General features: G+C 46.4%; 1 protein-coding gene across 1 annotated transcript in view; it reads left to right on the top strand.

The window, feature by feature from the left end:
• ephb6 (eph receptor B6) overlaps nucleotides 1-18,744 on the top strand; it is a 68,520-nt gene that overhangs the window by 16,237 nt on the left and 33,539 nt on the right. The window contains exons 3-5 of the mRNA XM_066712402.1: nucleotides 11,482-11,754; nucleotides 15,401-15,561; nucleotides 16,648-16,943. Coding sequence (XP_066568499.1) covers nucleotides 11,482-11,754; nucleotides 15,401-15,561; nucleotides 16,648-16,943 — 730 coding nt within the window. The remainder of the gene's footprint in view (nucleotides 1-11,481; nucleotides 11,755-15,400; nucleotides 15,562-16,647; nucleotides 16,944-18,744) is intronic.

Here is an 18,744-nt window from a genome sequence, read left to right as displayed (position 1 = left end):
CTGGACACTACAGCACATTAACACTGACTGACTGGACACTACAGTACATTAACACTGACTGACTGGACACTACAGGACATTAACACTGACTGGACACTACAGCACATTAACACTGACTGACTGGACACTACAGTACATTAACACTGACTGACTGGACACTACAGTACATTAACACTGACTGACTGGACACTACAGCACATTAACACTGACTGACTGGACACTACAGTACATTAACACTGACTGACTGGACACTACAGCACATTAACACTGACTGACTGACTGGACACTACAGTACATTAACACTGACTGACTGACTGGACACTACAGCACATTAACACTGACTGACTGGACACTACAGTACATTAACACTGACTGACTGACTGGACACTACAGCACATTAACACTGACTGGACACTACAGCACATTAACACTGACTGACTGGACACTACAGCACATTGACACAGACTGACTGACTGGACACTACAGTACATTAACACTGACTGACTGACTGGACACTACAGTACATTAACACTGACTGGACACTACAGCACATTAACACTGACTGACTGGACACTACAGTACATTAACACTGACTGACTGGACACTACAGCACATTAACACTGACTGACTGACTGGACACTACAGTACATTAACACTGACTGACTGACTGGACACTACAGTACATTAACACTGACTGGACACTACAGCACATTAACACTGACTGACTGGACACTACAGTACATTAACACTGACTGACTGGACACTACAGTACATTAACACTGACTGACTGGACACTACAGCACATTAACACTGACTGACTGGACACTACAGTACATTAACACTGACTGACTGGACACTACAGCACATTAACACTGACTGACTGACTGGACACTACAGTACATTAACACTGACTGACTGACTGGACACTACAGCACATTAACACTGACTGACTGGACACTACAGTACATTAACACTGACTGACTGACTGGACACTACAGCACATTAACACTGACTGGACACTACAGCACATTAACACTGACTGACTGGACACTACAGCACATTAACACTGACTGACTGACTGGACACTACAGCACATTAACACTGACTGACTGGACACTACAGTACATTAACACTGACTGACTGACTGGACACTACAGGACATTAACACTGACTGGACACTACAGCACATTAACACTGACTGACTGGACACTACAGCACATTGACACTGACTGACTGACTGGACACTACAGTACATTAACACTGACTGACTGGACACTACAATACATTAACACTGACTGACTGGACACTACAGTACATTAACACTGACTGACTGACTGGACACTACAGCACATTAACACTGACTGGACACTACAGCACATTAACACTGACTGACTGGACACTACAGTGCATTAACACTGACTGACTGGACACTACAGCACATTAACACTGACTGACTGGACACTACAGTACATTAACACTGACTGACTGGACACTACAGGACATTAACACTGACTGGACACTACAGCACATTAACACTGACTGACTGGACACTACAGTACATTAACACTGACTGACTGGACACTACAGCACATTAACACTGACTGACTGGACACTACAGTACATTAACACTGACTGACTGGACACTACAGGACATTAACACTGACTGGACACTACAGCACATTAACACTGACTGACTGGACACTACAGTACATTAACACTGACTGACTGGACACTACAGTACATTAACACTGACTGACTGGACACTACAGCACATTAACACTGACTGACTGGACACTACAGTACATTAACACTGACTGACTGGACACTACAGCACATTAACACTGACTGACTGACTGGACACTACAGTACATTAACACTGACTGACTGACTGGACACTACAGCACATTAACACTGACTGACTGGACACTACAGTACATTAACACTGACTGACTGGACACTACAGGACAATAACACTGACTGGACACTACAGCACATTAACACTGACTGACTGGACACTACAGCACATTGACACTGACTGACTGACTGGACACTACAGTACATTAACACTGACTGACTGGACACTACAGTACATTAACACTGACTGACTGGACAATACAGCACATTAACACTGACTGACTGACTGGACACTACAGTACATTAACACTGACTGACTGGACACTACAGCACATTAACACTGACTGACTGACTGGACACTACAGCACATTAACACTGACTGACTGGACACTACAGTACATTAACACTGACTGACTGGACACTACAGTACATTAACACTGACTGACTGGACACTACAGGACATTAACACTGACTGGACACTACAGCACATTAACACTGACTGACTGGACACTACAGTACATTAACACTGACTGACTGGACACTACAGTACATTAACACTGACTGACTGGACACTACAGCACATTAACACTGACTGACTGGACACTACAGTACATTAACACTGACTGACTGGACACTACAGCACATTAACACTGACTGACTGACTGGACACTACAGTACATTAACACTGACTGACTGACTGGACACTACAGCACATTAACACTGACTGACTGGACACTACAGTACATTAACACTGACTGACTGACTGGACACTACAGCACATTAACACTGACTGGACACTACAGCACATTAACACTGACTGACTGGACACTACAGCACATTGACACACACTGACTGACTGGACACTACAGTACATTAACACTGACTGACTGGACACTACAGCACATTAACACTGACTGACTGGACACTACAGTACATTAACACTGACTGACTGGACACTACAGCACATTAACACTGACTGACTGACTGGACACTACAGTACATTAACACTGACTGACTGACTGGACACTACAGTACATTAACACTGACTGACTGACTGGACACTACAGCACATTAACACTGACTGGACACTACAGCACATTAACACTGACTGACTGGACACTACAGTGCATTAACACTGACTGACTGGACACTACAGCACATTAACACTGACTGACTGACTGGACACTACAGTACATTAACACTGACTGACTGGACACTACAGCACATTAACACTGACTGACTGGACACTACAGTACATTAACACTGACTGACTGGACACTACAGGACATTAACACTGACTGGACACTACAGCACATTAACACTGACTGACTGGACACTACAGTACATTAACACTGACTGACTGGACACTACAGTACATTAACACTGACTGACTGGACACTACAGCACATTAACACTGACTGACTGGACACTACAGTACATTAACACTGACTGACTGGACACTACAGCACATTAACACTGACTGACTGACTGGACACTACAGTACATTAACACTGACTGACTGACTGGACACTACAGCACATTAACACTGACTGACTGGACACTACAGTACATTAACACTGACTGACTGACTGGACACTACAGCACATTAACACTGACTGGACACTACAGCACATTAACACTGACTGACTGGACACTACAGCACATTGACACAGACTGACTGACTGGACACTACAGTACATTAACACTGACTGACTGACTGGACACTACAGTACATTAACACTGACTGGACACTACAGCACATTAACACTGACTGACTGGACACTACAGTACATTAACACTGACTGACTGGACACTACAGCACATTAACACTGACTGACTGACTGGACACTACAGTACATTAACACTGACTGACTGACTGGACACTACAGTACATTAACACTGACTGGACACTACAGCACATTAACACTGACTGACTGGACACTACAGTACATTAACACTGACTGACTGGACACTACAGTACATTAACACTGACTGACTGGACACTACAGCACATTAACACTGACTGACTGGACACTACAGTACATTAACACTGACTGACTGGACACTACAGCACATTAACACTGACTGACTGACTGGACACTACAGTACATTAACACTGACTGACTGACTGGACACTACAGCACATTAACACTGACTGACTGGACACTACAGTACATTAACACTGACTGACTGACTGGACACTACAGCACATTAACACTGACTGGACACTACAGCACATTAACACTGACTGACTGGACACTACAGCACATTAACACTGACTGACTGACTGGACACTACAGCACATTAACACTGACTGACTGGACACTACAGTACATTAACACTGACTGACTGACTGGACACTACAGGACATTAACACTGACTGGACACTACAGCACATTAACACTGACTGACTGGACACTACAGCACATTGACACTGACTGACTGACTGGACACTACAGTACATTAACACTGACTGACTGGACACTACAATACATTAACACTGACTGACTGGACACTACAGTACATTAACACTGACTGACTGACTGGACACTACAGCACATTAACACTGACTGGACACTACAGCACATTAACACTGACTGACTGGACACTACAGTGCATTAACACTGACTGACTGGACACTACAGCACATTAACACTGACTGACTGGACACTACAGTACATTAACACTGACTGACTGGACACTACAGGACATTAACACTGACTGGACACTACAGCACATTAACACTGACTGACTGGACACTACAGTACATTAACACTGACTGACTGGACACTACAGCACATTAACACTGACTGACTGGACACTACAGTACATTAACACTGACTGACTGGACACTACAGGACATTAACACTGACTGGACACTACAGCACATTAACACTGACTGACTGGACACTACAGTACATTAACACTGACTGACTGGACACTACAGTACATTAACACTGACTGACTGGACACTACAGCACATTAACACTGACTGACTGGACACTACAGTACATTAACACTGACTGACTGGACACTACAGCACATTAACACTGACTGACTGACTGGACACTACAGTACATTAACACTGACTGACTGACTGGACACTACAGCACATTAACACTGACTGACTGGACACTACAGTACATTAACACTGACTGACTGGACACTACAGGACAATAACACTGACTGGACACTACAGCACATTAACACTGACTGACTGGACACTACAGCACATTGACACTGACTGACTGACTGGACACTACAGTACATTAACACTGACTGACTGGACACTACAGTACATTAACACTGACTGACTGGACACTACAGCACATTAACACTGACTGACTGACTGGACACTACAGTACATTAACACTGACTGACTGGACACTACAGCACATTTACACTGACTGACTGACTGGACACTACAGCACATTAACACTGACTGACTGGACACTACAGTACATTAACACTGACTGACTGGACACTACAGGACATTAACACTGACTGGACACTACAGCACATTAACACTGACTGACTGGACACTACAGTACATTAACACTGACTGACTGACTGGACACTACAGTACATTAACACTGACTGACTGGACACTACAGTACATTAACACTGACTGACTGGACACTACAGCACATTAACACTGACTGACTGACTGGACACTACAGTACATTAACACTGACTGACTGACTGGACACTACAGTACATTAACACTGACTGACTGGACACTACAGTACATTAACACTGACTGACTGGACACTACAGCACATTAACACTGACTGACTGACTGGACACTAAAGTACATTAACACTGACTGACTGAGTGGACACTACAGCACATTAACACTGACTGACTGGACACTACAGTACATTAACACTGACTGACTGGACACTACAGGACATTAACACTGACTGGACACTACAGCACATTAACACTGACTGACTGGACACTACAGTACATTAACACTGACTGACTGGACACTACAGTACATTAACTGACTGACTGGACACTACAGTACATTAACACTGACTGACTGGACACTACAGCACATTAACACTGACTGACTGGACACTACAGTACATTAACACTGACTGACTGGACACTACAGGACATTAACACTGACTGGACACTACAGCACATTAACACTGACTGACTGGACACTACAGCACATTAACACTGACTGACTGACTGGACACTACAGTACATTAACACTGACTGACTGACTGGACACTACAGCACATTAACACTGACTGGACACTACAGCACATTAACACTGACTGACTGGACACTACAGTGCATTAACACTGACTGACTGGACACTACAGCACATTAACACTGACTGACTGACTGGACACTACAGTACATTAACACTGACTGACTGGACACTACAGCACATTAACACTGACTGACTGGACACTACAGTACATTAACGCTGACTGACTGGACACTACAGGACATTAACACTGACTGGACACTACAGCACATTAACACTGACTGACTGGACACTACAGTACATTAACACTGACTGACTGGACACTACAGTACATTAACACTGACTGACTGGACACTACAGCACATTAGCACTGACTGACTGGACACTACAGTACATTAACACTGACTGACTGGACACTACAGCACATTAACACTGACTGACTGACTGGACACTACAGTACATTAACACTGACTGACTGACTGGACACTACAGTACATTAACACTGACTGACTGACTGGACACTACAGCACATTAACACTGACTGGACACTACAGCACATTAACACTGACTGACTGGACACTACAGTGCATTAACACTGACTGACTGGACACTACAGCACATTAACACTGACTGACTGACTGGACACTACAGTACATTAACACTGACTGACTGGACACTACAGCACATTAACACTGACTGACTGGACACTACAGTACATTAACACTGACTGACTGGACACTACAGGACATTAACACTGACTGGACACTACAGCACATTAACACTGACTGACTGGACACTACAGTACATTAACACTGACTGACTGGACACTACAGCACATTAACACTGACTGACTGACTGGACACTACAGTACATTAACACTGACTGACTGACTGGACACTACAGTACATTAACACTGACTGACTGGACACTACAGCACATTAACACTGACTGACTGACTGGACACTACAGCACATTAACACTGACTGACTGGACACTACAGTACATTAACACTGACTGACTGGACACTACAGCACATTAACACTGACTGACAGGACACTACAGTACATTAACTCTGACTGACTGGACACTACAGGACATTAACACTGACTGGACACTACAGCACATTAACACTGACTGACTGGACACTACAGTGCATTAACACTGACTGACTGGACACTACAGCACATTAACACTGACTGACTGACTGGACACTACAGTACATTAACACTGACTGACTGGACACTACAGTACATTAACACTGACTGACTGGACACTACAGCACATTAACACTGACTGACTGGACACTACAGTACATTAACACTGACTGACTGGACACTACAGCACATTAACACTGACTGACTGACTGGACACTACAGTACATTAACACTGACTGACTGACTGGACACTACAGTACATTAACACTGACTGACTGACTGGACACTACAGCACATTAACACTGACTGGACACTACAGCACATTAACACTGACTGACTGGACACTACAGTGCATTAACACTGACTGACTGGACACTACAGCACATTAACACTGACTGACTGACTGGACACTACAGTACATTAACACTGACTGACTGGACACTACAGCACATTAACACTGACTGACTGGACACTACAGTACATTAACACTGACTGACTGGACACTACAGGACATTAACACTGACTGGACACTACAGCACATTAACACTGACTGACTGGACACTACAGTACATTAACACTGACTGACTGGACACTACAGCACATTAACACTGACTGACTGGACACTACAGGACATTAACACTGACTGGACACTACAGCACATTAACACTGACTGACTGGACACTACAGTACATTAACACTGACTGACTGGACACTACAGTACATTAACACTGACTGACTGGACACTACAGCACATTAACACTGACTGACTGGACACTACAGTACATTAACACTGACTGACTGACTGGACACTACAGTACATTAACACTGACTGACTGACTGGACACTACAGCACATTAACACTGACTGACTGGACACTACAGTACATTAACACTGACTGACTGGACACTACAGGACATTAACACTGACTGGACACTACAGCACATTAACACTGACTGACTGGACACTACAGCACATTGACACTGACTGACTGACTGGACACTACAGTACATTAACACTGACTGACTGGACACTACAATACATTAACACTGACTGACTGGACACTACAGCACATTAACACTGACTGACTGACTGGACACTACAGCACATTAACACTGACTGGACACTACAGCACATTAACACTGACTGACTGGACACTACAGTGCATTAACACTGACTGACTGGACACTACAGCACATTAACACTGACTGACTGACTGGACACTACAGTACATTAACACTGACTGACTGGACACTACAGCACATTAACACTGACTGACTGGACACTACAGCACATTAACACTGACTGACTGGACACTACAGGACATTAACACTGACTGGACACTACAGCACATTAACACTGACTGACTGGACACTACAGTACATTAACACTGACTGACTGGACACTACAGTACATTAACACTGACTGACTGGACACTACAGCACATTAACACTGACTGACTGGACACTACAGTACATTAACACTGACTGACTGACTGGACACTACAGTACATTAACACTGACTGACTGACTGGACACTACAGGACATTAACACTGACTGGACACTACAGCACATTAACACTGACTGACTGGACACTACAGCACATTGACACTGACTGACTGACTGGACACTACAGTACATTAACACTGACTGACTGGACACTACAATACATTAACACTGACTGACTGGACACTACAGCACATTAACACTGACTGACTGACTGGACACTACAGCACATTAACACTGACTGGACACTACAGCACATTAACACTGACTGACTGGACACTACAGTGCATTAACACTGACTGACTGGACACTACAGCACATTAACACTGACTGACTGGACACTACAGTACATTAACACTGACTGACTGGACACTACAGGACATTAACACTGACTGGACACTACAGCACATTAACACTGACTGACTGGACACTACAGTACATTAACACTGACTGACTGGACACTACAGCACATTAACACTGACTGACTGGACACTACAGTACATTAACACTGACTGACTGGACACTACAGCACATTAACACTGACTGACTGACTGGACACTACAGTACATTAACACTGACTGACTGACTGGACACTACAGCACATTAACACTGACTGACTGACTGGACACTACAGTACATTAACACTGACTGACTGGACACTACAGCACATTAACACTGACTGACTGACTGGACACTATAGTACATTAACACTGACTGACTGGACACTACAGCACATTAACACTGACTGACTGACTGGACACTACAGTACATTAACACTGACTGACTGGACACTACAGTACATTAACACTGACTGACTGACTGGACACTACAGCACATTAACACTGACTGACTGACTGGACACTACAGTACATTAACACTGACTGACTGGACACTACAGCACATTAACACTGACTGACTGACTGGACACTATAGTACATTAACACTGACTGACTGGACACTACAGCACATTAACACTGACTGACTGACTGGACACTACAGTACATTAACACTGACTGACTGGACACTACAGCACATTAACACTGACTGACTGGACACTACAGCACATTAACACTGACTGACTGACTGGACACTACAGCACATTAACACTGACTTACTGACTGGACACTACAGCACATTAACACTGACTGACTGACTGGACACTACAGTACATTAACACTGACTGACTGACTGGACACTACAGCACATTAACACTGACTGACTGACTGGACACTACAGTACATTAACACTGACTGACTGACTGGACACTACAGCACATTAACACTGACTGACTGACTGGACACTACAGAACATTAACACTGACTGACTGACTGGACACTACAGTACATTAACACTGACTGACTGACTGGACACTACAGCACATTAACACTGACTGACTGACTGGACACTACAGTACATTAACACTGACTGACTGGACACTACAGCACATTAACACTGACTGACTGACTGGACACTACAGCACATTAACACTGACTGACTGGACACTACAGTACATTAACACTGACTGACTGGACACTACAGCACATTAACACTGACTGACTGACTGGACACTACAGTACATTAACACTGACTGACTGACTGACTGGACACTACAGCACATTAACACTGACTGACTGGAAAACTAGAATACATTTATAATACATCCAGTCAGTATATTCAAAGCATCATCAAATGAATATTAATGTGCTGTAGTGTCCAGTCAGTCAATCAGTGTTAATGTGCTGTAGTGTCCAGTCATTCAGTCAGTGTTAATGTACACTCTGGAGCAGGAGAGATGTCTCTCTAAGACTGTCTTTTTCCCACTCTGATGGCTAGACAGGGACAGAGAGAAGGCGAGGATGCAGGTGTGAGAGCCTTGAGAGAAATATGGAAGTAGAGAACCAGAAAGAGAGAAAGAGAGAAAGATGAAATATGAGTTTGATGGAGTTCTGGATTATTTGACCTGGGGCTTCTCGACCTTAGAGAAAGTGAGAGAGGCAATTGGGGGGCAGGGAACAGGAGCATTGAAAGTGGAATGGAATAAGAGAAGTCAAGAGATGGCTGAAGAGAGAAAGAGAGAGAGAGAACAACAGACAGACAGAAACAGAATCAGAGACCGAGAGGAAGAGGGAGAGAATGACAGAGAGAGAGAAAGAGAGATGGAGAGACTTTACTTCAATGCCATGTGACACACAGCTGCGATCAGTACTGCAGCCCCCACTGTGAGGAATCCACAGCACCTCAGTGAGTCAGGAGCATGCTGATGTGCTAATACAATAATCCAGAGAAACAGGTGACGGAGACACACAGCTTCCCTGAGGGAGACAGACGCGTTCAGAGCCAGACAGACAAAGTCAAAGGCCATATATGGGAATAATTGACAGAAGCAATGAATATTCATGAAATGATGCTTAATATGTCAGTGTAACAGATTCTATTGGCTGCAGAATAATCAACACTATAGATAATGAGTAAATACGATGCCCCTGTCGGGCCCTTTGGCACAATTCCTCCACAGCACGACCTTGTGCTCAACTCTTGAGACACAACAGGAAGGATCGTTGTCAATACAGCCATGTTCACCTTGTCCCTGAACGTGTCCAGGCAGGGAAACCACGTGTCTCTGTCAGCCTGACGTCTCAACACACAGACAGAGACACACAGGCCCTGCATGAGCCCAGTTTAATGATTAGGTTCAATATAGGTGCTGATCAATATTAGCAATGACTCTCCCTCGCTCCCTCTCAGTGGGACGAGGTCAGTGTCCTGGATGACCGGGGCCGGCTGATCCGGGCCTTTGAGGTGTGCAACGTGGCCTCGTCCAATCACAGCACGTCCCACTGGCTGGCCACGCCCTTCCTGCAGCGCGGCTCCGCCCCCCGGGCCTTCGTGTCCGTGCGCTTCTCGGTGCGCGACTGTTCCAGCCTGCGCCGCGCCTCCCCCCACTGCCGGGAGACCTTCACCCTGTACTACAGGCAGGCCGACACCCAGAGGGAGCTGGAGCGCAGCTGGGGCGGCACGGTGAGGCACTGCGGCCCCCAGGGTGCACTGCGGTCTCCGGACAGGGGGGGTGACTTATCATTGGAAAGTATTAATACAGTGGGCCAGAGGGCTGGGGGCCTGTCAGCGCTACACAGTGTAACTCTGTTGGTTATTGAGTCCCACTATGACAGGGCGCAGGGGATAATGGGAGGTGTAGTTTAATTGTAGTAAGGGCTATAGATTAACTTTGCAAAACACAATACAAAGACATCAGCACACAGTTACACAGACACACACACAGTTACACAGAGACACACACACAGTTACACAGACACACACAGTTACACAAACACACACAGTTACACAGACACACACACAGTTACACAGAGACACACAGTTACACAGAGACACACACAGTTACACAAACACACACACAGTTACACAGAGACACACACACACAGTTACACAGACACACACACACAGTTACACAGACACACACAGTTACACAGAGACACACAGTTACATAGAGACACCCACACAGTTACACAGAGACACACACAGTTACACAGAGACACACAGTTACACAGACACACACACAGTTACACAGACACACACAGTTACACAGAGACACACCCTCACAGTTACACAGATACACACACACAGTTACACAGAGACACACACAGTTACACAGAGACACACAGTTACACAGACACACACACAGTTACACAGACACACACAGTTACACAGAGACACACCCTCACAGTTACACAGATACACACACACAGTTACACAGAGACACACAGTTACACAGAGACACACACAGTTACACAAACACACACAGTTACACAGAGACACACAGTTACATAGAGACACACACACAGTTACACAGAGACACACAGTTACACAGAGACACCCACACAGTTACACAGAGACACACAGTTACACAGAGACACACACACAGTTACACAGAGACACACACAGTTACACAGAGACACACAGTTACACAGAGACACACAGTTACATAGAGACACCCACACAGTTACACAGAGACACACACAGTTACACAGAGACACACAGTTACACAGACACACACACAGTTACACAGACACACACAGTTACACAGAGACACACCCTCACAGTTACACAGATACACACACACAGTTACACAGACACACACAGTTACACAGAGACACACCCTCACAGTTACACAGATACACACACACAGTTACACAGAGACACACAGTTACACAGAGACACACACAGTTACACAAACACACACAGTTACACAGAGACACACACACAGTTACACAGAGACACACAGTTACATAGAGACACACACACAGTTACACAGAGACACACAGTTACACAGAGACACCCACACAGTTACACAGAGACACACAGTTACACAGAGACACACACACAGTTACACAGAGACACACAGTTACACAGAGACACACACACAGTTACACAGAGACACACACAGTTACACAGAGACACACAGTTACATAGAGACACCCACACAGTTACACAGAGACACACACAGTTACACAGACACACACAGTTACACAGAGACACACACACAGTTACACAGAGACACACAGTTACACAGAGACACCCACACAGTTACACAGAGACACACACACAGTTACACAGAGACACACAGTTACACAGACACACACAGTTACACAGAGACACACAGTTACATAGAGACACACACACAGTTACACAGAGACACACAGTTACACAGACACACACACACAGTTACACAGAGACACACACAGTTACACAGAGACACACACACAGTTACACAGACACACACAGTTACACAGAGACACACACACAGTTACACAGAGACACACAGTTTCACAGACACACACAGTTACACAGAGACACACACAGTTACACAGAGACACACAGTTACACAGAGACACACAGTTACATAGAGACACACACAGTTACACAGAGACACACACAGTTACACAGACACACAGTTACACAGAGACACACAGTTACACAGACACACACAGTTACACAGACACACACACACACACAGTTACACAGACACACACACAGTTACACAAAGACACACACAGTTACACAGAGACACACAGTTACACAGACACACACACAGTTACACAAAGACACACACAGTTACACAGAGACACACAGTTACACAGACACACACACAGTTACACAAAGACACACACAGTTACACAGACACACAGTTACACAGACACACACACACAGTTACACAGACACACACAGTTACACAGAGACACACAGTTACACAGACACACACAGTTACACAGAGACACACACACACACATTTACACACACACACACAGTTACACACACACACACACAGAGACACACACAGTTACACACACACACACACACAGTTACACACACACACACAGTTACACAGAGACACACACAGTTACACAGACACACACACACAGTTACACACACACACAGTTACACAGAGACACACACACAGTTACACACACACACACAGTTACACACACACACACAGAGACACACACAGTTACACAGACACACACACAGTTACACACACACACACACACACACACAGTTACACAGACACACACACACAGTTACACACACACACACACACACACACAGTTACACAGAGACACACACACACACATTTACACAGAGACACACACAGTTACGCACACACACACAGTTACACACACACACACACAGTTACACACACACACACACACACAGTTACACAGAGACACACACAGTTACACAGACACACACACACAGTTACACAGAGACACACACAGTTACACACACAGTTACACAGACACACACACACAGTTACACACACACACACACACAGTTACACAGAGACACACACACACACATTTACACAGAGACACACACAGTTACACACACACACACAGTTACACACACACACACACACACACACAGTTACACAGAGACACACACAGTTACACAGACACACACACACAGTTACACAGAGACACACACAGTTACACAGACACACACACACAGTTACACACACACACACACACACAGTTACACACACACACACACACACACAGTTACACAGACACACACACACAGTTACACACACACACACAGAGACACACACAGTTACACACACATACACACAGTTACACACACACAGTTACACACACACACACAGAGACACACACAGTTACACACACATACACACAGTTACACACACACAGTTACACACACACACACACAGAGACACAAACAGTTACACAGACACACACACACAGTTACACACACACACACACACACAGTTACACACACACACACACACACACACAGTTACACAGACACACACACACAGTTACACACAACACACACACACAGTTACACACACACACACACACACACTTTCACACTGCACACAGGTCTCAGCCCTGTCCCAGTTACACTGTTCTGTTGGTTGTTGTTCTTAACAGAAATGTAATTGATTTAAGTGGATTTGCTAAATTGGACTTGGCTCGGCTGACAGAGACATGTCTGAACTGCCTTGTTATCTCAATGTAATGTTTTAATAATGAGGGAAGATGAGGGGCTCCACTCATGGGTTTGAGGATATGATTTCCCAACAAAGCTAAGCCCCGCCCCTTGGTCCCTCCCTCTCTCTGCCAATCAGGGTGGGGAGGGCGAGACGCGCGAGGGCTGGGTGAAGATCGACACCATCGCCCCGGACAGGAGCTTCTCCCGGACCCAGCCCAACCAAAACCAGAACCAGAAGCAGACCAGACACACCCTAAACCTCAAGACCCGCAGTTTCGGACCCCTGACCCGCCACGGGTACTGAACCCCCCCCCACACACACACCTCGTCTTTCTTCTCTTCTGTCATTCCTCTCTAAATCGCTGCTGTCTCTGTGTGAGTCTGTGTGCCCATGTGCTGAGTCGTCAGTGGTACTGCGCACAGTCAGGGTTAATACTCTCTCTCCCTCTCCCTCTCTCTCTCTCTCACTCTCTCCCTCCCTCTCTCCCTCTCCCTCCCTCTCCCCCTCTCCCTCTCCCTCTCTCTCCCTCTCTCCCTCTCCCTCCCTCTCTCTCTCTCCCTCTCCCTCTCTCTCTCTCTCCCTCTCTCTCCCTCCCCCTCTCTCTCTCCCTCCCTCTCTCCCTCCCTCTCTCTCCCTCCCCCTCTCTCTCTCCCTCCCTCTCTCCCTCCCTCTCTCTCCCTCTCCCTCCCTCTCTCTCCCTCTCCCTCTCTCCCTCTCCCCCTCTCCCTCCCTCTCCCTCTCTCCCTCTCCCCTCCCCCTCTCCCTCTCTCTCCCTCTCTCTCCCTCCCTCCCTCTCTCCCTCTCTCCCTCTCTCCCTCCCCCTCTCCCTCTCTCTCTCCCTCCCTCTCTCCCTCCCTCTCTCTCCCTCTCCCCTCCCCATCTCCCTCCCTCCCTCCCTCTCCCTCTCTGCCTCTCTCTCCCTCCCTCCCTCTCCCTCTCTGCCTCCCCCTCTCCCTCTCTCTCTCCCTCCCTCTCTCCCTCTCCCTCCCTCTCCCTCTCTCTCCCTCTCTCTCTCTCTCCCTCTCTCTCCCTCCCCCTCTCCCTCTCCCTCCCTCTCTCTCTCTCTCTCTCTCTCCCTCTCTCCCTCTCCCCTCCCCCTCTCCCTCCCTCTCCCTCTCTCTCCCTCCCTCCCTCCCTCTCTCCCTCTCTCCCTCTCTCCCTCCCCCTCTCCCTCTCTCTCTCCCTCCCTCTCTCCCTCCCTCTCTCCCTCCCTCCCTCTCCCTCTCTCCCTCTCCCTCCCTCTCTCTCTCTCCCTCTCCCTCTCTCTCCCTCTCTCCCTCTCTCTCCCTCCCCCTCTCTCTCTCCCTCCCTCCCTCTCTCTCTCTCTCTCTCTGCCTCTCTCTCCCTCCCTCTCTCCCTCCCTCTCTCTCCCTCTCTCTCAGGTTTGTGCTAGCCTTTGTGGACACCGGAGCCTGTATCTCCCTGATGGGCGTGTCCATCTTCTACAGGCAGTGCCCACAGACCACTCGCAACTTGGCTGTGTTCCCGGACACGCCCTCGGGGGCGGAGCCGGCGGCCCTGGTGCCAGTAGGCGGGACCTGCGTGGCTCACAGCCAATCGCAGCCTGGCGCCCCGCCCAAACTACACTGCAACGCAGAAGGCGATTGGATGGTGGCAGTGGGGGGATGTGTCTGTGACCAGGGCCACCAGCCCAACCACAACAGCACTTCCTGCCAGGGTAAGCAGGGTTGGTGCTGTCACTTCCTGGCATCAGTTTCCCTTGTGTCAGGGCTGTGGTGTAGTACAGGGCCCAGACTGGAGCCAGCGCTGTGTGGACTGTAGTATAGTATAGTATAGAGACGGACAGAGAGAGACGGAAAGAGGGAGGAAAAGAAAGGGAGAGAGATATAGGATCCCCATGGAAACATACATATTCATAATATGTATTTCTTTACTTTACGGTATTATAAATATATTACAATTATATGAAAACGTAACATACTGTAAATATGGGCGTTGTCCCTATAGAGGGGGGGACAGAGAGAGACAGACAGGGAGAGAGAGGGAGACAGAGAAAAAGGCGGAGAGAAGGAGAGACAGGGATAGAGACAGCGAGAGGCAGAGGGAGAGTGTTGCTGCCGTGGTGAATGACACAGTGAATTATTGATGGTCTGTTTCCAGTTTAAACCCGGTGTGTCTCCGTGTGTCAATAATGCATCGCTGTGGCTCACAGGACCTGCAGCACACGTCACCAGCCCCAGCCCCCCCGCAGAGCCCCCACTAACACAGAGAGCGTGCAGTGCAGTGCAGTGCAGCACAGTGCAATACAGTATAGTGTGCTGCAATATAGTATAGTAGAGTGAAGTATAGTACAGTAAAGTGCAGTACACTAATCATTCAGTATACTTTAGTGTAGTAAGTGTAGTACAGAGTTACAGTGGAACACAGTATAGTACAGTGCAGTATAGTGTAACATTGTGTAACACAAACAGTGTTGTACAGTGCAGTAGAGAGTAGTACAGTGTAATACAGTGTAGTATAGTGTAGTATAGTACAGTACAGTGTAGTGCAGTGTAGTAATACATACACTTTCCTTCCTCTCTCTCTCTCTCCCTCCCTCCTTACCGCCCTCCCTCTCTCTCTCTGTCTCAGTTTGTCTCGATCAATATTAACTGGCCCTGTCACTTCAATCAGTCGCTGACTGAGAGAAAGAGAGGGAGAGAGGGGGGGGAGGAAAGAGATGGACTGAGAAACAGAAACCACAGAATCAGACAGAGAGGGAAAATGAAGGATGGAGAGAGAAAGAAAATGAGGGAGGGAGAGAGAGAGGAAAGGAGGGAGGAGTGACACATTGAGGACGGTGTGACAGAATTGGGCAGTGGTCTGTAAACAAGTGATAGAGAAGGGTGGAGAGCAAGGGTCAGAGGGAGAAGGAGAGGGAGAAAGCAGAGAAAGGAAAGAGAGGAGAGAGAGGGACACAGCGAGAGAGGGAGAGGAGAGAAGGGGGGGCACAGGATAGAGAGAAGAGAGTATTAGGGGGCCTCTTGACCCAGAAAGAGAGGGGGAGAGGGAGAGGTTAATACACTACAATGACTGAGAGAGAGAGGGTGAGACAGAGAGAAATGGAGAGACAGTCAGACCAGTACGATTATTAATTCAATTGTAAATATTAATTACATTTCTAAAAATAAGTAAATTGTTCACTGACAATTAAGTAAACTGGGCTCACATTAGGAGAGAGAGGGAGGGAGGGAGAGAGGAAAGGAGGGAGGGAGGGGTGGACGTAGTTGGGGGAGGGGCTGAAACCTCTGACCTTAAGTCTGTCGGTCAGTCTAGCTGACCAATCACATTACAGGAGGAACAGGCCTGTTTCAATTAACTAATTAACTAGCCATCTACTATCGATTTGTAAAAGCAGCGGTAGAAGTGGCAGCAGTAACAGTAGTAGTGTTATTATTATGTATTGATTTATTTGTATTATTATGGCTTCAGTTGTATCTTTTCATATAGATAGACAGACACAGAGATTTGAAATGAAA

Source organism: Amia ocellicauda, chromosome 1 (assembly GCF_036373705.1).
Source record: "Amia ocellicauda isolate fAmiCal2 chromosome 1, fAmiCal2.hap1, whole genome shotgun sequence".
In the NCBI taxonomy this organism is placed as follows: domain Eukaryota; kingdom Metazoa; phylum Chordata; class Actinopteri; order Amiiformes; family Amiidae; genus Amia; species Amia ocellicauda.
This window is presented reverse-complemented; position numbering and strand designations above follow the sequence as displayed.